The 27,469-nt window shown below is 34.2% G+C and overlaps 4 protein-coding genes across 5 annotated transcripts; all 4 read left to right on the forward strand.

Annotated features, from left to right (window-relative positions):
• The first annotated feature begins 3,112 nt into the window (after positions 1 to 3,112).
• On the forward strand, positions 3,113 to 5,910 carry LOC105764767 (BTB/POZ and TAZ domain-containing protein 1). Its single transcript, XM_052624855.1, is given in 5 exon segments — positions 3,113 to 3,321; positions 3,410 to 3,543; positions 3,697 to 4,000; positions 4,505 to 4,824; positions 5,315 to 5,910. Coding segments are annotated over 5 exon segments (876 nt in total). The 5' UTR covers positions 3,113 to 3,234; the 3' UTR covers positions 5,346 to 5,910.
• Positions 5,911 to 8,562: 2,652 nt separating this feature from the next.
• On the forward strand, positions 8,563 to 14,318 carry LOC105764768 (probable UDP-N-acetylglucosamine--peptide N-acetylglucosaminyltransferase SPINDLY). Of its 2 annotated transcripts, XM_052625604.1 has the most exons (12): positions 8,563 to 8,867; positions 9,192 to 9,405; positions 9,797 to 9,889; positions 9,983 to 10,084; positions 10,193 to 10,360; positions 10,441 to 10,529; positions 11,389 to 11,510; positions 11,681 to 11,862; positions 11,987 to 12,271; positions 12,957 to 13,107; positions 13,186 to 13,530; positions 13,939 to 14,318. In XM_052625604.1, the coding sequence occupies exons 1-12, from the start codon at positions 8,674 to 8,676 to the stop codon at positions 13,950 to 13,952; spliced, it is 1,959 nt and encodes a 652-aa protein (XP_052481564.1). In that variant the 5' UTR covers positions 8,563 to 8,673; the 3' UTR covers positions 13,953 to 14,318. The 2 variants fall into 2 exon arrangements, with proteins under 2 accessions (XP_052481564.1, XP_012438975.1); XM_012583521.2 differs by lacking the exon at positions 13,939 to 14,318 and having other exon boundaries at positions 13,186 to 13,692.
• Positions 14,319 to 16,159: 1,841 nt separating this feature from the next.
• On the forward strand, positions 16,160 to 17,276 carry LOC105764769 (uncharacterized). Its single transcript, XM_012583522.2, has one exon. It carries the CDS (start codon positions 16,315 to 16,317, stop codon positions 17,107 to 17,109), a length of 795 nt encoding a protein of 264 aa, XP_012438976.1. The 5' UTR covers positions 16,160 to 16,314; the 3' UTR covers positions 17,110 to 17,276.
• A 3,179-nt stretch (positions 17,277 to 20,455) lies between these two features.
• LOC105764771 (DNA-(apurinic or apyrimidinic site) endonuclease) lies at positions 20,456 to 26,102 on the forward strand. Its single transcript, XM_012583523.2, has 9 exons — positions 20,456 to 20,767; positions 21,681 to 21,773; positions 22,316 to 22,460; positions 22,807 to 23,008; positions 23,122 to 23,200; positions 23,871 to 23,932; positions 24,175 to 24,261; positions 24,473 to 24,576; positions 25,866 to 26,102. Exons 1-9 carry the CDS (start codon positions 20,534 to 20,536, stop codon positions 25,931 to 25,933), a joined length of 1,074 nt encoding a protein of 357 aa, XP_012438977.1. The 5' UTR covers positions 20,456 to 20,533; the 3' UTR covers positions 25,934 to 26,102.
• The last annotated feature ends 1,367 nt before the right edge of the window (positions 26,103 to 27,469 follow it).

A 27,469-nucleotide genomic window follows, 5' to 3' on the forward strand; every position in this document is an offset into this window, starting at 1 on the left:
GCACTTTTAAATCTCTATATTTTGTCTTAATTTTGTGCTCAATGTTTATACACCGGCGTGCAGTCACCTCCACCGAGAGCACACTATTAGACTCATCCACCTCAACAACACCCTCCTTCTCAATCAATCTCAAGCCTTTCCAAACCCCAAGAAGAACTTCATCCATTTGTATACCCACTTGAGAGGTACCAAACAAAAGAGACAGATTCCATACTACACGAAACGAAAAGGGAAAAAACAACAACAACCAAAAGTCCAGAAGTCGCAGAAACAAACTCTAGGAGATATGCTTGAAATAATCAAGTCTAAGACTTCCACAGTTTCAGAGAAAACTAGGAAGACTCAATCTTCAGTTTAATTATACTTTATTTTTTCTTTAAATAACTTTTCTTTTTTCCAATTTTAAACTTAGTCCATAACTTTAATGTATATCCTGAATATTTGTTTGCCATGGATCTCAGATTTTGCTTCAGTTGAGAGGTCCCACTTTAATCTCTTCAAAGGAATTTAAGGAAAAGCATATATATATACACTGAAAGTATGATTACAAATAAGATTCAAGACCCTAACAGCAAATGTTGGATACATGAAAATTTTACTTAGGTGTGATGCAGGGCCCTAACAGTTGGTGTTTAGATTGAAGCAAACAGAGTAAAAAGCAGATTTTAGCAATTTTCCTTTTGTTTTCTTGCTCTTGGCAGATTCCATTATGGTTTAATTTTCAAATACCTGAGCTATTGTTGATCTTATCGCTTTTATAAGAGTAGAAGTGACTATCAAAAAATTTTCTCCGATCAAATCTAATTTCTTTTAATTTTCAAATTTGATATCCAAGCTGATCTAAAACTTCTACTCATAAACTTGCATCTTTTTTCAATATAACTTTGTCTCCTCAACTAAGTAGCGAAAGTAACAGAAATATTAATCAAATGTCCTACGGTCATGTTCACGCCAAAGGCACCACTGAATATTAAACATTGAATAGGCAACAAGTGTGATCACATCATGTCAAAATACCCATTCACTGGATATCTTTATTGAAACTTCCTTCACTTTCACCTTCCTTTCCCAACACCCACATTAGTGTGTTTGGAAAATCAAATTCCCAACCTGCAAGTCTCTCAAACATCCCTCTCAAGCAAAGATTTAAGCACAATTTTCACTATATCTCTTGCCCCCTTTGACCAACATTTCCCATTTCCGAATGACAACTATAAAACCTTCCGAAGATCTAAGTGGACCTAAAACATCTATTTCGGTATTTATATAATATTTATTAGTTATTTATATAAAGATTGGTATATACTTGTCTTTTTTTGGGCTATTTTACATGTTGGTTTTAAAGTTTTTGTTCGAAGTTTGTGGTTGTTCCTCTCAATAATGTCATTTCTAATATTTAAACCTACCTTCTCCCTTAAGAATGTAATATGCATTACCATTACACCCTACACTTGTTGATATATCTACTTATCATCACTTTAACTCTACTTATGAAGTTTTAAGCTCCATCAATTGTGTAACAAATATTTTCTCTTTGTATATATGTAAAAGTATTTATGTGCCCTTTAAGACACGTTGTTAAATAATTATGGCCAAATTCTATTGTTAATCTTTTTTATGAATAAATTATAAATTTACTTTTTATATTCTATTTTAATTAGTTTTAATCTATATACTTTTGAATTAATAAAACTTAATTTTTACATTTTTAAAATTTGAAATTCCAATCATAACTCGTATAAACTTTTCTCCAATTTAATTTGTTTGAGTCCTTGTATTATTATACTGACCCTAAAAACATTTTCTTCATTATTTCTCAAAAAAAAACTCTAATTTAATTAACTTTTTTGCAAGTCCACCCAAACTTTTAAGCTTAAAAACAACATTGGCTTGGAAAAACAGATCTTATCCAAATTTCAACTTGTCACACAAAAATAATCAAATCCAACTTGAATAATATTTTATCATCCAATAACAAATCGCCTTCACGTTTCGTCAATTACTAAAACCAACCAACCAACCAACTCTATTTCGATTTCTAATATTTCTTATTTCAACTCTATGTCTTTTTTATTGAAAATTTAATTCATTAATCAAATGAGTTTAACCATATCCATTTCGCGGCAGTACTGTTATCTGCCACCGCGGCGCACCACCGCTGCCTGCATGGCTTTCAAAACCCAAGCCGGTTTCGACACGAATTTTGATTGGTCCCACAATCATTCCCCGCCAATCAATTCCTTCCAAATGTTTGTCACCCACCGGTTTTTATCGTTACACAAGTCTTAGCCGGTGGGTTATGGACACGTGGAAAAAGACATGGCAAATTGCAGAAAAAGTGTTTTGTTTGGGTTTTTTAAAATGCTGAATGGATGAGAACAAGTGCCACGTCAGACAGAAGCAGACCCCTTCAGCTCACCGAAAGTCGTTTATTTACAAAATCGACTCTTTAAAACTGACTCTCGTCGTTTGTTACTTTCCAAGTCAGCTCGAAAAGGTCGTCCAGTTAATAATAGATATTTGTTTACAGTGGAATGTGAAATTTTAAGGAAATGCGGAGGATAAATTTGGAATAGGAATGATTAAGTTTGTTAGTGGCGTGTCTCCCCCACGCGCATTTCAAAATTTCTTTTCACCCAACCCGTATATAAATCAACCCACTCATGTATCATGAATCCATTTTCTTACTCTACAAGTGCAATTCCTAATTATAACTAATACGCATTCATATAACTACCAAATTACAATTATAATTAATATAAAATTAAACTAATGCCATGGATGAATTAGTAATTTCAATATATTTGAATTTAAATAAATATGTGTGATATTTAAATCAAAATAAATTTTAGATTTAAAATTTGCACATGAAATTCACGCCTTTTAAGTGCTCAGAGTTTGCCAAACCTCAAGGCCTCGTTATCATGCATTCCTATTTTTTTGGTTTTCTTTTGGTAGCTCTAGTTTTTAACATTTTTGGGAGACGTGCAAGGAAAGATATAAAGGAAGCGCGTAGGAGAAGTAAAGGCCATGTGTCACACATGTCACGACACATCAGATTTCATTGCTACGCTTTTTACGTTTTAAAGTATTTTTTTCTCTCTTCCTTATGCTGTCTATAAAGTTCAAGACAGCCAATTTGGACATCATTGAACTAGTAGCAGCGACATACTCTGTTCTTTTCTCTTTTCTTTCATGTAAGACAACAATCATAACTCAACCTCCACCTCCGCCATGTCCTCCGCCTCTGAATTACCCGAACCAGATGTCCAGATCCTTACTTCCAGCGGCGTCCGCATCCCCGCTCACTCCAGCATCTTGGCAAGGACTCTAAATACTCTCTTTTCACTTTTTAACGATTTTATTTTTTCTTTTCATGACTTTTATTTCTTTTTTAATTTTAAAATAGGCAATGGTGTCGCCAGTGCTGGACAACATAATGGAAAGGCCAGTTGAGCATGGGAGCTCTGAGAGAGTTATCCCCATTCTCGGCGTTCCATGCGACGCCGTTACCGCTTTTATTAAATACCTCTATAATTCCATGTTAGTAAATAGTTGCTTAAGCTTTTCCGGTTTTCACCCTCCTCTAATTCTTCTAATCATAATGACGTTAAGATAGCATATACTTATAAATGTAAATATATCAAGGTGCGTGTATTATATTGGAAATGACCCCTGGTGTTGCGAATGCGATAGGTGCACGGAGGAGCAAATGGAGAAATATGGAATTCACCTGCTAGTATTATCACACGTTTATTTGGTGCCACAGCTGAAGCAGCGGTGCAGCAGGGGAGTGAGTCAGCGGCTGACGGTGGAGAATGTGGTGGACGTGCTCCAACTCACCGGGCTCTGCGACGTACCCGACCTTTACCTCAAGTGCTTGAAGCAGGTCACCGCCCGTTTCAAAGCTGTCGAGCAAACCGAAGGCTGGAAATTCATGCAGGAACATGATCCCTGGCTGGAGCTCCACATTCTCTGATTTATGGACGAAGCTGAATCGGTAAATTTTAAAAACAAATATTTATCATAATATTACCCAAATTAAGAATTTAAATTATAATCCCAACATGATTAGATTAGAGATATCTAGTTGAATCTCATTTCATCTATCAAATATTTTTCCGTTTTATGATTTATATTTCCTTAAAATACAATATCTCTTGTTAATTGATATATCTATATTTATAAATAGTTAACTTATTAGATTTTTTTCATTTTTAGAAATAATATTTTTATTTAGTACGTTTTAATTTTGTATAATTTTTTGAATTTTTAAATAATATTTATATTATAATATCATATATTTAATTTTTATGTGATATAAATAAGTAAAAAATTAGTAAGTCTAATCTAGCTCAACTCTTAAATTTAAGTCTGTAATATCTTTTAACTGAATTTTAATTTTCATCCAAACCACTTAATATTTCTATTCAAATGCTTTAAAATATTAACCAAAGTTTGGAGTGTATTGGTTACGAATGGTTTGTGAACATTGTTTTGGCAGAGAAAAAAGAGAAGGTGGCGTCAGAGGAAAGAACAGCGCTTGTATTTACAACTAAGCGACGGACTCGAGTGTTTGGAGCACATTTGCAGGGAAGGGTGCACAACGGTGGGGCCGTACGACGTCGAGACGGCAAAGAAACCGAGCCCCTGCGACAAGTACGCGACGTGCCAAGGTGTCCAGATGTTGATAAAGCATTTGGTTTTGTGTAAGAGAAGGGCAAGTGGCGTAGGCTGCTGTCGCTGCAACCGCATGTGGCAGCTCCTTAGACTCCATTCCTCCATCTGTGATCACCCTGATTCTTGCAGGGTTCCACTTTGCAGGTTATTTCCATTATTATTTCACTTGTTATGGTTTTATTATATTCATCATTTAATTAGACAGCACATTTTTATTGTCAAGATTTTGGGTTTTCGATGAACCAATCCTTTGGACAGCCGACTGAAAATTTGTCAATTCTTACAACTGGCAAATATAATTATTATTGATGGTGTTGGTAGGCTGGTAGCTTGTTTTGTTATCAGAAAAATAACACACTGACTTCTTGTCCTGCTCTTAAAATATCATTCATCCCGTCGGCTATTTATTAACAAGTCCCCCCATCTTTGTCATTTTCTTCATTAATTGGGTCCCTTTTTTCTTCCCTTTCAATTTAACCATGAATGACCATAAACTAAAATATCTATTTGTCACAGATAAATTTAATTTTTACAACTTTTTCATATAGTTTTCAAACTTATAACTGAATATAAAGTTGCTAACTGTTCGAATTAACCGGCTGAATCAATATATTAAGACTGTTAGCGTTGACAGGCAATTCAAATGGAAAGCAAACAGAAAATGAGGGAGGATGCGAAGTGGAAGCTGCTTGTGAAGAAGGTCTGCTCGGCCAAAGCTATGTCGTCGCTGTCTCTACCCAAGAGAAAGAGAGAGGAGGAGCTGAAGGAAACAATGGGCAGAACTGCTCATGCATTGAAAACCTTCAGATTATATTGAGCTTCTATGGAAATTAAGAACTTGGTGTCTGTAAAAATAGTCCAGTGAGTCAAACCTTTTGATCCTTATGAGTTGAAATTATGTCCTTGTGAGTTGTCTTTTTTTTTTTTTCTGGCTAGCTAGCTTCAGTGGGTGAGATGAGGGCAGTAAGCTAAATTGTTCGATCCGTATGGGTGGAAATTATGTGGTTGTGAGATGTTTTTCTTGGCTAGCTATAGATTTTTTTTATTTAATAGAAATTTAGCAACGTTTTGGGATTACATAGAATTTTAGCTTGAATTATGTGGTCGAGAGTTTGAGTATGTTGTATGAAGTGTCTGCTTGTAATATTATAAACTTGTCCAGTTAGTGCATGTGAAAAGGTTTTGGTCGAAAATGACTCAAATTATTAAAAACATGAAAATTTTGGATTAGTTTGAAATTTCCATTTCAATTTACAATTTTTAATCAACAAACTAAAGAAGTATTGCATTATGTTCAAAAAAAAAACAATTACTACATTAATAGACATAAAGGCAAAAAAACCCCCTCAAATATTGGATGTTAACTTGAAATATTTTTTTATGATGTGTTATTATTACAATTACTATACTTAACATTTAATTTGGAATTGCTCATATTGTTGATACATACTATATCAACAAAGATGGAGGAAGAGGACAAGAGGCAATGTCAAAAAAGGTCGATTCATCATTTTAGGATCAAGAGTTGAAAATATAGAAAGACTCAGGATGAATGCTTAGTGTATTAGGGTTTTGAGTGGAGAGGAGTCACCTTATAATGTTGATACATTTGGATATTTATAGGAGAGTGACGGTTCCTACCCAATTATGCCACTTAATGGGTCAATGGGCCTTGGATGGCCTAATAGAGGGTCCAACTGGGTCCAATTTGAAGTAGGGTTATAATAATAGTCCCCCTAATCAAGAGGTAGGTTATTAAGTGACCTTACCTCGAGACTATCCACAAGTTACTCTCGTGGATGATAGTTGTTGCAAATAAAGGAACGAGACGAAGGGTACAATTTATTGGTTGGATGACCCGGGAACATCTGATGCTTTACAAGGCTATTGAAATTAATGTGTACCCTTTTTGATAATGTGTTTGCGGATGATATTTTGGTTTATGGTTGACTCATATAAATTTCGCTTTGTGATTTAGCAAGTGGTATACCCATTGGCTTGACAATCCAAAAATGTTTAATGTAGACCCGAGTGATGCAGTTGTCAGTTAGATGATCCATATTTCTACAATGGAGACATGTATGCATATTGTGGATGTGATGATTGGAAATGTAAAAAGAGGACATTCAAGCCATCTGTTGGCAATATAAAATGTAAGAGACACGACCCAATTGGTGGTAGTATGAAACATAAGAATTGTATATTATTTGTTGGCGATATAAAATGTAAGAAATGTGTACTGTCTGTTGGTAATAGAAAACATAAGAAATGTGTTTCATTCGTTGGCGATATAATACATAAGAAATGCATAAGGCCCGTTAAAATATGAGCGAGAAGATTATCCTTTGTTATAAATAATGGTAACGAATGTAGCTTTTGGCTTGAGTTTTTGACGAGTAAATTAAAATTGAATAAGTGCTTACAAAATGTGGTACTGTAATCCTAATTTGAAAATAATTGTTGATCTGGAGAGATAAAGTGCTTTTGCTCATAGTTATAATTTTTTCATTAACCTAACTTTGATTTTTATGAAGATGATATGCCTCACCTTCATCGAGAGCCTGAAGGGTTCACGGAGGAACCCGAATATTGAAGATATATCTCACCTCTATTGAGAACCTAAAGGGTTCATGTGGGGCCTGAATGTTGAAAATATGTCTCACCTCCGCCGAGAGCCCTAAAGGTTCACGAAGGTTTGCAATAAATAATAAAATGACCTTACTCCCAGACGCATGGAGAAAGGCTTACGGAAGGTAATAAAGTGACCTTGCTCCCTAGCATATGGGGGAAGGCTTATGGAAAGCAATAAACCGGACCTACTCCTAGACTTATGGGGGGAGGCTTACTGAAGGTAATAAAGTGACCTTGCTTCCAAACACATGAGGGAAGGCTTATGGAAAGCAATAAATTGGCCCTACTCCCAGACGTATGGGGGAGGCTTACAGAAGGTGATAATGTGGCCCTACTCTCAAATGCATAAGGCTTGTGGATGGGGTTTAATGACATCTTTGCTTTCAGAAGCATGGGGGAAGCTTACAGACGGGTTTAATAATAATAATATCTCTACTCCTTGATGCACGAGGGAGGCTTACGGGCAAGGTTTAATGATAATATCTCCACTCCCAAACGCATAGGGGTAGGCTTACGGATGGGGTTTAACAATAATGTCCTTACTCTTAAACACATGGGGGAGGCTTACGAACAAGGTTTAACAATAATATCCATTCTTCCAAACGCATGGGGGAAGACTTACGGTAAGAAATCTTTGGTCGAGTGCAATACCATTGACCCTCGCGATCGAAAATTATGGGAGAGTAAGATCCTACCAAGTCAAATCACAATCGTCCACAGGCAATGTACTAAGTAATTTCTCTTTAATTTTTCACTTAATAAGATAAAATAGGTATAGTTGCTTATCACCTAATGTAAAAAATATAAAAAATTAAAATAAATTATTTTTTTAAAATGAGACACTCAAATTAATATATTTATCTTTCATCTAAAATTATTCAAAAACGATTATTTACTTAAAAACTATCAAAATAATATAAAATATTGTATTAATAATATTAAAATTAAAAAACAAATAATGTTTTAAAAATAAATCTTTATTTTTATCAAACAATATGATTATATTCCTTACCTATAAATGCTAATTTACCAAATAATGTTTTAATATAAATTCATCAATTATAAAATAAAAATTTTCGACACTTACAATTTCAGTTTATTACAAATAGAAAAATTATGAAGATGGATTGTAATAGAAGGCAGTCTGGAGCCTGGTAAAGCTGAATCAAGCCCATTTACTGACCCTCCTTCCAGAAAAGCAAGTCAAATAAACCTAACAACCCAACCAAAAAATATATAAAGCCTTCGTCTTTTTTTGCTGCCTTCCTCTTTTTCGCAATCCACCATTTTTCTTCTCTTTTTCTTCTTGGGGTCTTTCACTATTCTGTACTGAACTGCGGTGTTTTCGCGTTTTTACCTGAAATGGAACCCGAAATGTCGGAACCGCCGCCTCAAGTTTCCATAAAGCCCGAAGTGGATGCCGCCGCAGGCGGCGTTGACAGCTCCAAGACACTTCTTCCGCCTCCCAAAGTCGTCGTTTTGGCTGACCTTAACGTCAACCCTCCTGAATCCGACGACCACGATTCTCTACTTCTCCCTGCTCCCGACCTTTCCAGGTTCCTACTCCTTTTGCTCGGATTCGTTCTGTGTTTTCTGTAATTATTGAATAATTATTGAGCTTTCTGGGTTTCTTTATTCCTTATATTTAATTCCATTTTATTTATTTTCTGGAAATGGCCGAGTTTAGAGCAATTTAATTTAATTTTGGCTTTTTCTTGATGAAGCTTGGGTTTTAAACTGCTTCAAAAACAAAAACCCTGAAACCCTTGCTTTAACATCTCTGATGAAATCATTGTATGCTTAAAAGGACTGTGTTTTGTGTTTTCTGAGTTAAGAAGTTGAGGTGATGTTTGAACATTATTACAATTTACATGATGTAGGCTAACTAACGATGAAAGCAGTCAGGAGAAAAGTACCTTAATTTCCAAAGACGGTGATGCCATAGAAGGCGCAGTTAAAAAGTTAAACAAGAAATGTCGTTCGAGAGTAAGTAAGGCTGATGCTTTACTCGACTGTGGAGTGGATGCAGATGGGGATCAGCCTAGTCAAGGGGCTTCCTCGTCTCGTGAGGAAAAAGTCAGCAGCCTTAAAACTGTTAGTCCCATTCTCCATGTAGTTGTAAGCTTGGTGCTATAGTCGATGGATATCAAATTGAGTGTGCTGTATCATCTCTTATATGTTTTGCACTATCTCAAACTGAGAAACAGTGTAGGGTTAGGAGGGAGAGCATTAATTCCATGGACTTGTTTCTTTCTACAGTTGCTTCTTCACTTTTCCTTGATTTTGTGGGATTTTGAATAATTTCCGCCCTTTTATGCTACTGTTAGCGTTTCATAGCTATGTTGTTGAGAGGGGCCAGCGAAAGGGTTTGAGTAATTATATGGATATCTTGATTTTTGTTATAATATTCTTGGTACTCAGTAAATTCATAAACTGACACACTGCAGCTTGTTTGTTACTTAACAATCATTGCATGTTCTTTTAGGGCTTGGTACATGTTGCAAGGAAGATGCCAAAAAATGCTCATGCTCATTTTATTCTTGGTCTAATGTATCAAAGGCTCAGTCAACCTCAAAAGGTATGGAACTTATCTGACTTATCAGACACCATAGCTTCATGAATATACAGTACGTCTATTTCAGTCAATACCCCTTTTTCCCTCTTTTTAAAGGCAATTTCGGCATATGAGAAAGCTGCAGAGATATTGCTGCGCTGTGAGGCAGAGATTGCACGGCCAGAGTTGCTTTCCTTTGTACAAATTCACCACGCACAGGTGCAGTTGTAAATTAATTTCATTTTCTCTTGACTCATTTCTAGCATGATAGAGTGAATATTGTCATAAATTTATATGGTTTCTAATCTAGCATTGATAAATTTGCAGTGTCTTCTCCTAGAGAATTCAGGAGATAACGTTTTGGACAAAGAGCTTGAACCTGAAGAGCTCGATGAGATCCTTTCCAAATTGAAGGAGTCAATGCAGTCTGATATTAGACAAGCAGGTGTATGGAACACCCTTGGCTTGATGCTTCTCAAAACTGGTCGACTGCAGGTATAACTATGAAATTATCATTTGGTTGAATAGTATTTTCCTCATTACTTGGTCTGATGTGGAGTTTAATTTTGGTATAGACTGCTATCACAGTTTTGTCGTCTTTACTGGCTCTTGCTCCTGATGACTATGATTGCCTTGGAAACCTTGGGATTGCTTATCTCCAGAGGTAAGGTTTTCTCAATATGGCACTATGTGTTCTTTAGGCTTTTGGGTTTTATTTCAAACTTTGCTATCATGCCTTGTAGAATTCGTCAGAAATGGGAAAGCAATAATAAAATCTCAAGTGAGGGTAAGAGAGGATAACTTTGAGCAGTCTTCTACCTAAGAAAATCAAATATGGACTCTATTAAAAATTTTAATACGCATATGGTTGGATTGTAAAATGCTCATGATTCTTTGTTTCTTGATCTTTTTCATCCATTTCTGGTCTGTTCTTTTTCTTTCCTTTCATTTGTCCTGCATATTGGCTACAGGTATTGCTGAATTAGTTCATATGTCTAACCTTTTTCTAGTTGTCATTATTCACGATGGTCATGTCAATGATCTTAGCTAGTATTAAATTTTATCGAGAATAGAAGAGCTTCATGTCTTCAATGTGTGCTTCATGCGAAGCAATGTTGCTTCTAATCTTCATTTTTCTTAAAGTACCCATGTTCAACATTGTGTCTGTTGCATGGATATGGGGATATGACATCTAAGGATTCTCCAAATATATAAAAAAAAACTTTGAAAAGTTTAACAATACGCATGTCAGATAACTCGTTTCCAAGACTCACAATTCCCCTTCAATTAATTGTGGTTATATCTGAGAATGTGTATGTACTTGATAAATTCATTAAACATATAGCTTAGAACGGTCACATGAACCTCAAGCCATGGCTAATGACCATCTGAATATTTTCTTCTATTGTTTTACTGTGATATTATGAATCTGCATTCAAGTCGTACATTCATTGATGCATTAATATGATTATGTTTTCAATGCATGTCATCTACCTTCTAACTCAGATGATCTATGTTTCTAGTGGAAACTTGGAGCTTTCAGCTAAGTATTTCCAAGATTTGATTGTTAAAGATCAAAACCATCCAGCGGCTTTAATGAACTATGCTGCAATTCTTCTTTGTAAACATGGTTCAATTGTTGCAGGTAGGCTTGTGATGAGTCTAAATTCTTGTTTCCCTAGTGTTCTCGCGTTGTTGTTTGGAACAACTGTCAAATGCAGCAATGTATGTGTTCAATTATTTGTGACTGTAATTGGCAAATGAGATATACAGGCTAAAAGTAAGTTGCTTAAGCTCATTCTTTTATCTTTTCAGGTGCTGGTGCAAATGCCAGTGAAGGAGCTTCTGGGGATCAGTTTGCAGCTATCAATGTTGCGAGGGAGTGTTTGTTAGCTGCAGTAAAATCTGATCCAAAAGCAGCACATACATGGGCAAATCTAGCTAATGCATATTATTTGATCGGTGACCATCGTAGTTCCAGCAAATGCTTGGAGAAGGTGCTAATGGCTCATTGATACTGTCTGCATATAATGGAAAAATCACAATTAATTTACTAATGCTTGCTTTCTGTGGTCTTGGGCAAGTTTTAATTTATTATTGCTTTTGTTTATTGTTAAATAGGCTGCAAAACTGGAACCAAATTGCATGTCTACTCGATATGCCGTTGCAGTCCATCGGATCAAGGATGTTGAAAGGTCACAAGATCCTAGTGAACAGCTTTCTTGGGCAGGCAATGAAATGGCATCAGTACTAAGAGAAGGAGATTCTGTGCCAATTGAGCCTACTATTGCATGGGCTGGACTGGCCATGGTTCACAAGGCACAGCATGAGATTGTGGCAGCCTTTGAGACAGATCAAAATGAGTTGGTCGAAGTTGAAGAGCGTGCTATCTTCAGTTTAAAGCAGGTGAGATTCTCATTTGATCTTTTCTACAAATTTAATTGTTAACCTTTTTCTATAAATGGTTAAGATGGGTTGTCTGATGGTTCAACCATCTAAATATTTCTTACATATATTCCCATTTAAAAGATGTAACCAAAGAGAGTGTGAATCAATTGTGTAAATAATATTTGTGTGCGATGTTGAGTACTTTTAAGACTGCTGATGTAGTGTACATCTTACAAAGGTTCTTGATATTTCGTCCAAAAGAGACTGGAAAATGAAATTGAAGAATACGGTTATCCCAAAATTAGTGGTTGAAATTTGAGATGTATCTTACTAAAGAATATCACGTGCTTTCTTGCTTTTTCAATATTTGAGTTTGTCTCCGGTCATTGAAACTATGATCATGTAAGGAAATGATTGTTTTGTTTAGCAAAGAGGAGTGGAGTCTGACATCCGTAACTGACATGTATCTTGACAGGGTATAGAGATGCATGAAAAACCTTAGGGGAAAAAAATGAAAGAAAAACCTAACATATCTGTATTTGAAACTCGCAACCGAGTCCAATTAACACAGTTATTGTGTAATTGACAGATTTAAAACTTTATAGCAGGTATCTGTATTGTACATGTATTGGCCTGATTTACTCTTAGAAATGCTTTTCATCCATTGATATTTTCATTTCAATCATCCCGCGGAATTAACCAGGCAACCGCTGAAGACCCAGATGATGCTGTGCAATGGAACCAGCTGGGCCTCGACAGTCTCTGTTCTCAGCATTTTAAAATGGCGCAGAAGTACCTTAAGGCTGCGGTGGTTCGATTCCGGAAATGCAGCAGCTTTGCTTGGTCGAACCTAGGTATGTAATTTCCTTTAACCATCCTTGAAATAAAACAGTTAAAGATTGAAATTCAGTTGTAAGCATATATTTTCCCAGGCATCTCACTCCAATTATCCGAGGAGACATCCCAAGCCGAATGCGTATACAAGCGAGCACTTTCATTGGCAACAACTGAACAAGCACATGCAATATTTTCCAACCTTGGGAATCTCTACCGACAACGAAAGCAATATGATCGTGCCAAGGCAATGTTTACGAAGTCGCTTGAACTCCAGCCGGGATACGCTCCGGCATTTAATAATCTCGGTCTTGTATTTGTTGCTGAGGGTCATTGGGAAGAAGCCAAGTTCTGCTTTGACAAAGCACTTCAGTCAGATCCATTGCTTGATGCAGCCAAATCCAACATGATTAAAACTGTGGCTTTGTCTAGATTATGTGCAGGTTTGTCCTCATTTATCATCCCAGATTAATTAAACTATCCTTGAAATATGTGTATATGTAATGTACAAGTATAGAGGAAATGTGAAAAAACATGGCTTTGTATCTTTATATTCAAATCTTTAATTTCCTTGAAAAAAAGCAAGTTGTCTTTTTGGTTCTCAACTTAGAAATTCGAATGTCGAAGTTGTAAAATTATCTAATTAGGCTCTCGAGCTTGTATCAACAATGATTAAGCAAAGGTGCCCTGAATAGCTGAGATTGGGAAGAGGACTCTTTCTGATTTCGTAAATACACTTGTGTTGAGCGTTAACAAAATCTGTTTGGATTTTGCCTTCATTTTCAAAGATTGTTTAACTGCAAGTATTAATCCGATCCGACTTAAAGTCACTTTTAATTGTTTTAAATTAGATCCCACTGCTTGAGGCACAATTCTAGGAGCAGCTTTGATTGAAGAAAGGAAAGTTAAACCTCCCACAGCCCCACAAAACAGTCCCCACCACTATTTCATGCTCGTGAACTGCTCGCTCTCACGATTTGTCATCATCAGGTGAAGCTAAACTGTTGAATTCAATTTTGTCACCGCATTTTGTATGTAAGACCTTGAAAACCTCCCACATGTCCAACCAACCATGAATGTTTGTTCCGTTCTAGCCAATAAAACTTTTGGTAAAAGTATCACAAAACCCTTGTACTATACCTAAGATTGCATTTTAACCCCTCTACTGAAAAGATAGGAAAATTAGTCCCTGTTCATTAGATGAATGAGCAAAACAGTTCCTCCATTATAATTGTGCTGTTAAAAGTTTGTTTTGGTGTTTTATATGTAAGGTATAATTTAGTCCTCAACTTTTAAACCTTTATTCAATTTGGCCCCTATTTTTTTTTTATTGAAAGTAAATTAGAAACTTTTAAAATTAATAAGGCTAAATGGTCAAAGCCTTAGTAACAAATTTTTTAAAAAAATTCAATTAAACCTTTTAAAATTTAAAAATTATTAAAAAAATCATAATAAAATGGTTATAAAAAAGTTCAAATTTTTATCAAAAAAGTAACAATCTCCACCCATTAAAATTGAAAATTTTAAAGAAAAAATTGGGATTAGATTTTGGAAATATTAGACCAAAAATAAATAAGGATCCTTCAAAACTTCAATAATTTCTCCAACATTTGCAGATAACTCAATAAAGCAGAACGAAGTAAGTTCTAAGACCCAATCTTGCCAGACCATGAGCAGTTGCATTTGTATCTCGATGAACACGAGTAAAATCGATGAACAAAATTTAGAACAACAAACAGAAATTAATGTTTCAACGTTGCAAGAAAGGGGAGAGTTTATCGTCTATAAGTATATTCACATATCTCCACCTTCGTTGATTTCTTTATGATCAAACTATTTCACAATCACATCCACTTATTGAAGCTTTCGCCGTAATTAACAATTTTTATTTTACGATTGCATTGTATTGTACGACAAACGCATGGAAAAGAAAACAAAAATTCAAGCGATTTCAGGAAAAGCTAGTTGGTTGAGATTGATGTTGAGAAGCGGACGTGGCTTGATATGGTGATCGCTCATATCAACGATGGAGGACGAGTGGGCTTGATCTTGTTGGTCTTTAATTCGAATGGTCGAATAAGGGGAAAGGGTTGTGGTGATGAACATGAAAAAGCTTTGGGTGTACATGCAATCGATAGCGTGGTAGCAGCTCTATCCCTAGAGTTAGTGTTGCTGGTTCGAGGTCTGGAGTACGCCATTAATGGATATTGATGAAGACCCAAAAACAGGGAAAAGTCATGAGAGTTTGGGTTGATATTTCCTGAAATTAACGTCCATGTTTTTATTATTTCTTTATAAATTCTAATATTTTTTTATAAAAATTGAGGACTAAATTTATTATTTATTATTATACTTTACGTATAAATATCAAATGACAATTTGCTCATTTTCTTAATAAATGGGTTAAAATGCAATTTAAAATATGGTATAGGGAGTTTTATGGTACTTTCACCAAAACTTTTTAATTTTGCTTTTTCATTTTAATGGATTTATAATATATATTTTGAAATTTCTTAACCCACTTTTATAACCCAAAAGATGCCCAGTTTCATCCTATATTTATCCCACAAATTCATATTTAAAATTTTATTTATACATACATAATAAGGATTATATTTTAAAATAAATATTTGAGAAAACAAATAATTTATTTTATATTTTTGTAAATTGAAATTTTAAATGTTAAAAATTATGTACTATTTATATTAAAAAATATTTGATAAATTAATAAATATAAGTATGGAATATAATTATGTTGTTTGATAAAAGTAAATATTGATTATTTATTAATATATTATTTTGTATAGTTTTAAATAAAAGATAGATATGATAATTGGTATAATTTTAATTTTATTAATATCTCATTTTATTTAATAAGATAAAATTGACTTAATATTTGATAAAAATGACTTACCTACCTATTTATCTTAAACATTTTGAATATAAGTAAAAAAATTATGAAATGAGGATTAACTAACTTAATGCACTGCTTTACCATAATGTTAATCAACACTTAACTAAACCAAACGTTGACCAAAAGAAGAAACAGATAAACCGAACGACATTCATCGATTACCATCACTCAGATTCCGAAACAAAAATCACTTTGCCCCTAAAAGAAGCCATGCATGACAGCTGACAACTTTACCCTTATCAGCTGAATACTTCTTTTAGTTTTCTTCTTCTTCTTCTCCTTTGGCTTCCACTTTCATTGTTTCTTCTCTTTTATGCAAACCATGAACCCCTCCTCCTTACCCAAGCTACCGATCCTTCTTAAACCTTTCCTTCTTTCTCTCTTTCTTTCCCTCTTCTTCCTAGCCTTTTTAGCCTCCCACTCCTACTCCCCTCTCCTCCGCCTCAGAACCGCCCTTCAGACCCCCACTATCCCACCTTCCAGAGCCGGAAACGGCGGCGCTAGCCTCCGTATACGGCCGGGTTACTCTTCCTACAACGCTTACATCGAGCGTCAGCTCAACAAAACCCTTAACCCAAAACTCCGAAAGATATGGACGACGCGCGATTGGGACAGGAAAATCCGGGTCTTCGCCCGTTTTTTCCAAAGCTTGAAGCAAAGAAACCTCATTTCCAACCATTCCAAGGCGTTGTCTATCGGAGCTAGAGTCGGGCAAGAGGTGGCGGCGATGAAGCTGGTCGGAGTGTCGGACTCGGTCGGCATAGATTTGGTGCCGTACCCTCCGCTTGTAATGAAAGGGGATTTCCATGCACAGCCATTCGAGAACCAGACCTTTGACTTCGAGTTCTCCAACGTGTTCGATCACGCGCTGTACCCGTGGAAGTTTGTTGGGGAGATCGAAAGGACGTTGAAGCCCGGCGGGGTTTGTGTTCTGCACGTGGCGGTGCTGCGGCGGGCGGATAAGTACTCGGCCAATGATTTGTATAGCGTTCAACCATTGGTGGAGTTGTTTAAGGAATCGGAGCTTTTGGAGGTGAGCAAAGTTGATGCATTTGGTCTCGATACTGAGGTTGTTTTTCGGAAGAAGAAGAAGATTGAAAATTCTTAGTTGATTTCTATTGTTTCATCTTAATTTTTCCATTTTTTTTTTCTTTCAATCCATTAGTTTAATTGTTTTAATCAACCGGTTACATATTGTTGAGACTTGATTGATTAATTGTTTTTCCATGCAAGTTTTACTTTTAATTAATCAATATAGTTAATATATTTTTAAAACAGCATTAGTTCTTGAATATAATTATGATATAAATTATTAAATATATTAAATCTATAGAGGAAAGCTAACAGTTTTTTTTTGTAAGAATAAAAATATAATTTTACGATGATATTAATTTATAATTTTATAATTTTATAGGATTAAAATCTTTGCATGCTTCTGGATTCACCTAAAATATATATATAATATAAATATATATGTTAAATCATATTAAAGATAATTATTTTATTTGTTATCTAATAAGTTTACGGTGTTTGTATAATATTTTTACACTTTTTGAATGAATGTATTAGGTTTTAAGAGTTTATGAATAAAATATAATCCGATAAAACATAAAAACTATATACGATGAGATTGGATAATAACACATAATTGAGACTTGAACTTAAATAAATGTCAAATCCCTCTTACATTAATTTTCTTAAAAAATAGTATAAACCGACCCTCCAAAATAAAACTCAGACGTAAATGGCAGTCGCTTGTTGGAGGGGTTTGGTTTATGTTTATAGTTGTTGTTTTTGTACAATGGACAAAGTGGCAAAGAGACGAGCAAAAAAGGTTGAAAAAGGAAACCTGTGATTCAGGGACCGAATCCAAACGTATTGTTTTTAGTCCTAAAGAAACAAACAAATTGATGAGGCACCGAAAAGCGACCATTAAAGTTTTTGAATATTGAAATTTATTAAATAATGTATATGTCTTTTTCAGCCCAGCAATAGCCGTTGGGGGTGAAATAGAATTGGATAAGGAAGAAATAGAGAAAGGGCATGTTAGATGTAGGATGATGGGGCGTCTCGTGGAGGGCAAGATGTGGGGCATGATTAATTTGCATTGGGTGGGTGTGTTGGAATTATCATTCTTAATTATTTGATTAGTTGTAGAAGTAAACATGAAGAATTGGATAAAAAAATATTAGACGTGGGATGATTGGGCGTATAGTGGAGGACAAAATGTGGAGTATGATTGATTTAGGTAGCTATATGCATTGGGTGGGTGTGCTGGAATTATTAGTAGTAGAAATAAAAAAGAAAAGAAAAACAGCTAATCATTCATGGAACAAATTGCAGCAGTTGGTTCATGAAGATAGAAATGGAGATATTTAAAAGGGTTAGATGGAGAGTGGAGAGTAGCATGCAAGAAAGATGATATTGGTAGATAAGGTAAGCATTCGTTGGCATGAAATGGGGGGAGAGTTTGTTGTGGAATTTAATACGCCTACATTTCTATAGCTGGTCATTAACGCTTCCCATAGAACATACGTGAATTTTAGTTTTATGTGATCTTTTATCGAGCTGTGGAAACCATGGCCTGCGTCAGAATTCCATTAGGACGGACCACACCATAGCCCTATGGTTATGGGCTTATGGCTATGCTCATTCATAATCCAATCTACACAACTCCCTCATACCTTTATTCACACCTGGCCACCCATACCTTTTCTTTTTCTTCTTTTACATTTAAATTTTAATTTGAATACTTTAATTTAAACATAATTTTACTTCTTTATTTTTATAATTTTTTTAATTATTTTTTAATTTTCCAATTAAAATATTACATAATTATATATCCTACAAGTTTTAAAACTAACATGTATCTTCCTTTTTTTTATTAGGTTTATGATGCTCTTTTAATATTTAAGATAATGGTCAAATCTTAATTTTGGACTCTAAACCATGTTGCTTAAAATTAAATCTATTATTTTATTTTTAATATAAGTTGGGCTCTCCATTTTATAATTTCATTAGTCAATCTGAATAATTAATATTTAACATGATGAGTTCGAATTAGCGATTTTAAGAAAAAATTCATATTTTTAATGTTGTTTTTATTGTTACATGATTACCAAGTGATTTTGTTTTAATTTTAAAATATCACACTAGAAAAATTTAAATCTAAAAAGTGGAGAGTCTAAATTTTTAAAAATAAAATAAAAGAACTAAATTCCAACTGTACAAAATGTATAGGGCTTAGAGCATGTTTTATTTTTATTTTATTTTTTTACTTTGAAACTTGATACAAACATATAATCAACTCAACACGAAGCGTAAGCGAAAACTATACTAGTTAAGTTTTTTGGTATAATGACAATTCGAACCTAAATTATTTCAAAGAAAAATAGACGGATAATACACCACAAATAGACAGATGCTTTTCTTATTTTATAGTTCTTTCCTAACTAGATTTTTATGTTAATATATATTTGAGTTTGTCTTGATCTCCCTTAAATTTTATTTTATATAGTATTTTTTACTTAAAATTTTATAAAAATAATGATTCATAATTAAAAACATATAAAAATATACTTTCAAATCTGTTAATACTCGATATGCTTGAGCTAAATTTAGCCCATCTAAGTTACAAAAACGACCCCAAGCAAATCCACAACGGGTTGGCCTTCGATGCCTAGGCCATCTAGGTCTTAGAGGGACTCTCTTTCATTCAGCATCAACGCTCCTCCCACTTTTTTCACAATGTATTGGAATCTCACTCTGAAATAATAAATTAGATTTACTCACATGTAAATTTATTTAATTAATTAGCCGAATTTATTAAATCACGTTTTTAAATAATTCATTTAATTGAATTAAACAAACTAACTTGACAATTTTGAAAACCTTTATCTCCTCCTATATAAGAGCTTTTGCATCTTCATCCATCAAATTTTAAAAAACATGAGATTTAATAACCCTAAAAATCTGGAATAGCTCAATAGCCAAGTGTTAGATCCGAGCATCTACCTGTTCAACTTTGGGCAAGAACCAAAGGCCTACAAAAACAAGGCAATGTGCACACAAAGTTAAATATATGACTCTCTCTGTTAATTTGCGTAATCATGATGGCATGTGTTGTATAGGTATAGGTTATATTGTTCTAGTCTTAAACCAGTACAAAATAATCTATAACGTTTTGGTTAAAATTTCGATGAATTTTGAATTGCATCAATTAATACTAAAATTAAATTAAATTTTATATTTTTCATGATTACATTTAAAATTAAAATTCTCGGCAATATTTATCCACGTCACCTTGATAATCAAAGAAAATCAGCACGAGGATGGATGGGTATTTGAATATCAGAGAGAGGAGACCGAACTTATATATACAACTCAGGCCCTTAATCTAATTTTCAAATAGGGCCCATGTAATGTATAAATCCACTCCAATCCAACCTTTTAAATTTTCTTTCCTCAGTTCAAGTTCAATGACAAAAAAACGAGAGTTGGGAACGTACGAACTTTGAACTGTGAGCAACACGATGAAGCGATTCTTCAAACCCATCGAGAAGGAAGGCTCTGCCAAGAAGCCCTCGCTTTCTCCTTCCAAAAATGGTGCTGAAAACGGCGATGCGCTACCTGAAGTGGACGTCAAGAAAGAGCCATTGAAGTTCCTCACATGGAACGCTAACAGTTTGCTTCTTCGAGTCAAGTCCAATTGGCCCGAATTCTCCAATTTCGTTTCCAATCTCGACCCTGATGTCATCGCTATACAGGTGAATTGTTTCTCTTACTTTCTCCTACCTTCTTGATATTTTGTTGTTTTCGTTTTTGTGAGGGGCTTTGATGATTATTGGCGAGAGTTGGGTATTTACTGGTTTAAGTGAAACAGACTTCTTCCCCCCCCCCCTTTTTTGCTGCATTTGGAGCTAAAGGAGAGTTGTTTTATATTTGATGATGCCTCCTCCTTGTTTATTTTGTTGTTAATTGTTTCCATTCTCAGCAATTTTAAAATGTTTGTGAGGTAGCGAAAGGGTTGTTCTGCAAGAGGATTAAATGCAGTTAAATGGCAATGTGATTACTGATTATGAACTTCCTATTGGATCAATCTGAAAATCAGCTTGTACTCTACCCTAGCAGCTGTCTTTTTCTTGTTGCAACATGTGAACAAAACTATTTTACAAGTCTTCCTTTTTTCTTGAACTTTCCATGTACGACACTTGCGTCTTTCCCATTTCTTAGACGTGAGTTTGGGATATGATCTTCCAAAGATCCTCCTAATACATGCAAAACCTAACCTAGGAAAAATTGAACATATACATGCATGTATGCATGCATCTATCTGACATCTACAAGAGAGTCCAAGTAACATAGGAACATAATCATGTATCTGATTAATTTCATGGGCAGAAGGCAGATTCTTGTTGAGTTCTATTTGAAGATATTAATGCTGTTTTCTCAAAGTTCATTTATTTGTGCTAGATTGTTTTACCTGGTAATTAGGAGGTTCTTTGTTAATTCCTGTATTTTGTTGTTAATCACATTGTTCCATATGGGTTGTTAATCATATTGCTTCAATTGGTTATATCATTGGTTCATATATGACTATGCTGAATTATGGTTATGGGTGTTACAGTTTGTGTTTCTTTGTGTTTGTTGAGAAACCATCTAATAGTCTGTCAATGGTAGGAAGTAAGGATGCCAGCTGCTGGTTCAAAAGGTGCACCTAAAAAGCCAGGAGAGTTAAAAGATGATACTAGCCCCTCCAGAGAAGAAAAGCAGGTAAGTTTTTTCTCTCATGCTACCGTAATGTTAACTCTATTTGTTCAATTCGTGTTTGCCCCATCACTTCTCTATGGTTATTGCCCTAGTGTGTTTTATATTGTCCTTGACAATCATAATGCAAAGACTCTGTTGAATCTTTATCATCATCTTCATAGCAGCATAAGTCTATTATTTTTATACATTTTTTTTAAAATCATACAACACTGTTTTTTGTTAATTGCAAGAGTTACAAATTACAGCGTGTAAACATGCTGTGTAACCTGTGAGGATCCTATGTGATTGCATCCTATTATAAAGTATAGGTTTCACTGTAATACATACATGTGAGCATGCATAGAGTGTTTTATAATGCTTTGGCATATTTTCATTATCTTTTGCTCCCTGATAAATTGTTATATCATTTTCAGCTAGGCTACAAAAAAGGCAGTGTTTTTTCCTTAAAAGTAAAGGGCCTAAATAGCCTGTTACAGAACAGTTTCACATCAGTGTAATGCATGTGGTTTATTTGTGATCTACTCATAATTTTCTAAACCATGCAGATATTGATGCGCGCTCTTTCTAGTCCACCATTTGGAAATTATCATGTTTGGTGGGCTCTGGCTGACACAAAATATGCAGGCACTGCATTGTTAGTAAAGAAGTGTCTTCGACCATTAAAAGTTTCTTTTTCTCTTGATGGAACAGGTATATTTGTTTGCAAACACCAATTCTTCAAATTCCCTGTAGGGAAAATTTTTCCTACAGGACTGCATTTGAAACTATAAACCTTTTGCATAGGAATTAGGCTCAAAAGGAAAAAAAATCCTCTATTCTATGCTTTTCTGCACTTGAGAAAAAAGTTTTCAATATTCTCTCTCCATATGTAATCTGTGTGTTTGTGTGTGGATATGAATATATGCACACCCTTTTTAGTTGTCCTAGTGAATGTACATTGGGACCATATTATATAACCAATTAATAGGAGATATTTCGTGTCTTATGTTCTTCCATAATTCTTTGGATGTTATATATTTACCAAATTCCTTGTTAGTTTCGAAGCATGAACCAGATGGCCGGGTTATTTTAGCTGAATTTGAGACACTCCGCATATTGAATACATATGCACCGAACAATGGTTGGAAAGATGAGGAAAATTCTTTCCAGCGGAGAAGAAAGTGGGATAAAAGGCTTCTAGAGTTTGTTGTGCAATCGTCAGATAAACCTCTTATTTGGTGTGGAGATTTGAATGTTAGGTGAGTTCTTTGGGTGGTGAAGGGGTGGGTGGACTAATAAACTTGTTAGGTTCATAGAATACATCACTTTCACAAACGAACAGTGTTCTTATAAAGTTCCTTTTCTAATCTAGCCATGAGGATATTGATGTGAGTCATCCAGAATTCTTCAGTGCAGCAAAGATGAATGGTTATGTTCCTCCAAATAAAGAGGTTATCAACTTCTTCTTTTTCTTTTCACTGAGGGTTAAATTTGATATGAACCATTTGTAAACATTATCATGATATTTTTTTAGTTCACATTACATGCTGATATATTCATTTTAAACTTGATCCCCAACACAGATGAATATCAAAACTAGAAGACAAATATATGTTGCTTTGATTCTCATTGTGCTTGAAGTAGCAATGTCTAACACCCATATCAGACACATATTCGAACATGGGTGTGGGCATATGATCCTCTAAGGACCCTCCAAATATATTCCAAAATATAAATACCCTAATTTGACACATACCCGTATCCAATCCTCAGAGCTGACTTTGAGTAACATAGAGGCAAACCACAAAAATCCATGTGGCAGTTAGATCACAACTGGTGGTGCAAAATTGATCATCTTAGGTGGTCCACCAAGTGATATTGGATCTAGTTCAGAAGTTGATGGGTTGGGATTACTTTAGAAATGAAATTTGCTGGTTGAAGTATCACTTAATTTTGCTGATGCAGGCCTTGCAATAAAGAATGTACAACTTTGAACTTTTAATCTTAACATTGAATGCATTAAACTGCCGTAGTTCCTCTAAGATCCACATATGGACTAGTTCATTGTGGTGTACTCTATATCTAAGAATAACTGACATGATAGTCCACAATGATGCGCAGGATTGTGGGCAGCCAGGATTTACCTTAGCTGAGAGGAAGCGCTTTGGGGCAATATTGAAAGAGTGTGTCATTTCTTTGGAAAACCCTTTCTTCTATGGTTAACACATTGAAAGTTAAAACCATGATCTGTACAGTAATATTATCTCCACACGACCATTTGACCTAAGTTGAAACTTATGATTACGAACCTGAAAAGCTTGAGCTAATACTTTCACTTATCTGCATGTAATGAGATATAATCACATAATCTTTTCTTTGATTTTCATTTCAATCTACTTTAAAGAATTTTGTGGATTATGCTCAGGGGAAGGTTAGTAGACGCGTATAGATACCTGCACAAGGAGAAGGACATGGAATGTGGGTTTTCATGGTCGGGGAACCCCATTGGGAAGTACGTAGTTCTTATGCCTACTTAAATATCTATGATTATATTATATTTTGTGGTTATTGATTGTTCCTATGTTTCTTAACATTATTCAAAGGCGTTGGGACCATTTTTGGATGGAGTTTATGAACCTATTTAAATGTGTTAAGTACCTATTTTTGTAGGAGATAGTTTACTAATCTCTGTTTGGGATGCATCATGGGTGGTTTTATTTCAGGTATCGAGGAAAACGAATGAGAATAGACTATTTCATTGTTTCAGAGAAGCTCAAGGAAAGAGTTGCTGAATGTGAAATACATGGGAAAGGGATTGAATTAGAAGGTGTGAATTTTTCCTTTTTTCTTTTGGCTACAATACAAACGTTGAGCTAGTGTAAGCCATTTTTTTTAGTTTGAGTTGCTTGACTGCTTGTGTGGGCCAAGTGGCAAGCACATGGTCACATTTCTTCAATATCTTTAGGTAGCTAGCTATGAACCTTCAATTCCATATCTCCATTATCATGTAGTATAGAGTTGCCTTCTTTTTCTAACACGCATAGAAAAATAATGGCTAAAATAAAAAATAAAAAAGACCCTGAACTTTTCCCTTTCATCTCAGTAAGGTTCTATCCTTTTACAATACCCAAATAAGCTTCTAACTATTTTAATTTGTATGTGCAAGCCTTTAACCTTTAACCTGTAACCAAATAAGTCCCTAACTTTTAATTTAGATGGGGACAATAGAAGTATAGACTATGTGACTCCAACTCTTCATTTTTCTTGAAGTAGCTTTGCCCGACACTTTTGTCCAATATGTATTTGGACAGGGTATGAGGATATGATCCTTCAAACCCTCCAAATACATGGAAATAGTGTTGTCAAGCACACCTAGGCATCCCGGCACCTTGCACCTTAGCACTATACAACAAAGCGCCTAAAACCCTTTCGGGTGATGCCCATTTAATCAGGCGCATGCCTGCTGCGCCTAGGCTCCCTTTTTGTAAGACAATAGGCATAAAAAAGGCCCGCCTCATTGAAGGTATCTTCAATTTCTTTTATTTTTCACTTTTTAAATTAGATATATACCTTTTTTTAGGAAAAATGTGACAGTATTAAACTATATACCTCTCTATATTTGAGTATTCAATAACAGACATGGAGCATAGGTAAATAATGCATATTGACCAATAAAAATTGCATGTTTTATAGATATAGATCCACGTTAGAGTTTATTATATATCTTATGCTATATATAGACACATAGAAAAACACACACATATACGGATTGTGCTTTACTTCACTCAGCCTAGCACTTCTTTTCTGCCTTGTGCCTGAGGCATTACAAGGGTTCGAACTTGTGTCCTTGGTAAAATTGAATGAAAAAAACTTTAAAAGTTTCAGCAAACCCATGATGGACACTCACACATCCATATCGGACACTTGCGTTTGAATCTGAATAACATGGAGTTTAGGGGCTTATTCAAGAAAATGACATTTTGGGAGCTTTTTTTTAAGAATTTTAGCCAAAAACAATTTATTGGAACTTCAGTATTATTTAAATACCTTAGTTTAACGAGTTTTGCTTTGTTTTTGGCACATAAGACATCCTGCATTGATCTTGAAAATTTGCAGGTTTCTATGGGAGTGACCATTGCCCTGTTTCCTTGCAACTTTCAGAGGGGTGCAAAGAAGACAAATGACATGTAATGATATTAATTGTAATATTGAACGGTAGTTGTTGAATCTTAAGTAGTTTCTGGTATTATTTTCTAGTCATTTTAGTATTCATTTTTACCCTCTAGGTTCTTGTTAACATGTTCATTTTGGGTTTGGATTATACTAAGTTGAGTCGTTTAAGATTTGGATTAATTTAAGGAAGTTGAAGGGATTCGGATCTAATCTAAAATGAAGAGAGTTTTGAGGAGGGTCAGCAAAACTCGATTTAATTCGAAAAATATCGAAAATAAAAATTGAATTTCTAGTTAATTGAATATGAGTAATTCAAGTTTCGAGTTCAAGCCGATTTGAATTTTACAATTCGAATTATTCAAATAATAAATTGGTGTAAATATCTATTTGATCCCTGTCAATTTTGAAAATGAGCAAATTGACCTCGCTCAACAAAAATGACAAAATAATTCAAAATAATTTTCAAAATTCAAAATATTTATAAAAATTTCAAAATTTGTATTTTTAAAATTATAAAAATTAAAAAATTAAAGAATATATAAAGAAAGTTAAAATTTTAAAAATTAAAATAATAATTTTGGAACTTAAATAAGTTAATTAGTTATTCAAGTTTATGACATTAAAATATCTTATTTTATTATTATTGTGTTTTGAAAATCAAATTTATGTGTTTTAACATAAAATTAGTTATCTTGTAATAATATTTTAATTTGATATGTTTAATTTTTAATTTAACTCGAATAATTTCACTCGATTCGAAAAAATTTAATTGAGTTAAGATGATAAAATAGGAATTGTTAATTTAATTAACTACAAATTTTTGAATATTCACCTTAATATTAAAGATTTGTTTATGCCCAGTCTGGAGCTGTTGGGATTACAGAAATCTATCCAAACTCTGTTGTGTATATATAAGAATTTGTGTTTGGATCACTTGGGAGTTAGGATCACAAAAAAAAAAAGGTGGATTTAGTTGGAGACGAACATTTCAATGCTTTAATTAGTAAATCTTGTCTTTAATTTGCCTTCAACGTAAGAGTTGAGACATGCAGCTCGAGGCTTTGCGAATAAATAAATAAAACGACAACGAGTAAACTTTTATTTAATTCCCTTTTTCAATTGTATATAAATTAGTTTGTTTAAAAAATAAATTAGATTATAATGTGGGTGAAAATATTTATGTAATAATTTTTAAAATTTTTAAAAATCAAATATGACTTTAGTTCAAAAGGTAAAAATATGATGTCTTAGGTTCAAATTTTGTGATTTTATTGTACCCTTGGAATAATATTTGTTGTTCTGTAAAAGAAATAAGTTTTGGTAATTTTTAATGGCTTAAGGGTACATAAAGTCTTTGAATGTATTCAAGAAATCAAACAATCTTGAGTTAAAAAAATATGCCCAATTCAACTACGTCTTTGGTTGTTAATTTTAATAGTTGATCATTAAAATCTAACGGTTCCATTTCTTAAAATTTTTAGGTTATGTTTGTCACATGGCATAATTGTATCATTCCGCAAAGAAAATGATATTTTCTTTTTAATTTG

This window comes from Gossypium raimondii, chromosome 12 (assembly GCF_025698545.1).
Source record: "Gossypium raimondii isolate GPD5lz chromosome 12, ASM2569854v1, whole genome shotgun sequence".
Classification (NCBI taxonomy): domain Eukaryota; kingdom Viridiplantae; phylum Streptophyta; class Magnoliopsida; order Malvales; family Malvaceae; genus Gossypium; species Gossypium raimondii.

Bases quoted from the DNA above. Each gene is read 5' to 3' on its own strand.
- LOC105764769 (XM_012583522.2), top strand. From the start codon at position 16,315: ATGCAAACCATGAACCCCTCCTCCTTACCCAAGCTACCGATCCTTCTT.
- LOC105764768 (XM_012583521.2), top strand. From the start codon at position 8,674: ATGGAACCCGAAATGTCGGAACCGCCGCCTCAAGTTTCCATAAAGCCC. The intron at 10,530-11,388 runs GTAAGGTTTTCT...CTATGTTTCTAG, and splicing joins GGGATTGCTTATCTCCAGAG to TGGAAACTTGGAGCTTTCAG. The intron at 12,272-12,956 runs GTGAGATTCTCA...GGAATTAACCAG, and splicing joins CTATCTTCAGTTTAAAGCAG to GCAACCGCTGAAGACCCAGA.
- LOC105764771 (XM_012583523.2), top strand. From the start codon at position 20,534: ATGAAGCGATTCTTCAAACCCATCGAGAAGGAAGGCTCTGCCAAGAAG. The intron at 22,461-22,806 runs GTATATTTGTTT...ATTCCTTGTTAG, and splicing joins TTTTTCTCTTGATGGAACAG to TTTCGAAGCATGAACCAGAT. The intron at 23,201-23,870 runs GTTATCAACTTC...AATGATGCGCAG, and splicing joins ATGTTCCTCCAAATAAAGAG to GATTGTGGGCAGCCAGGATT.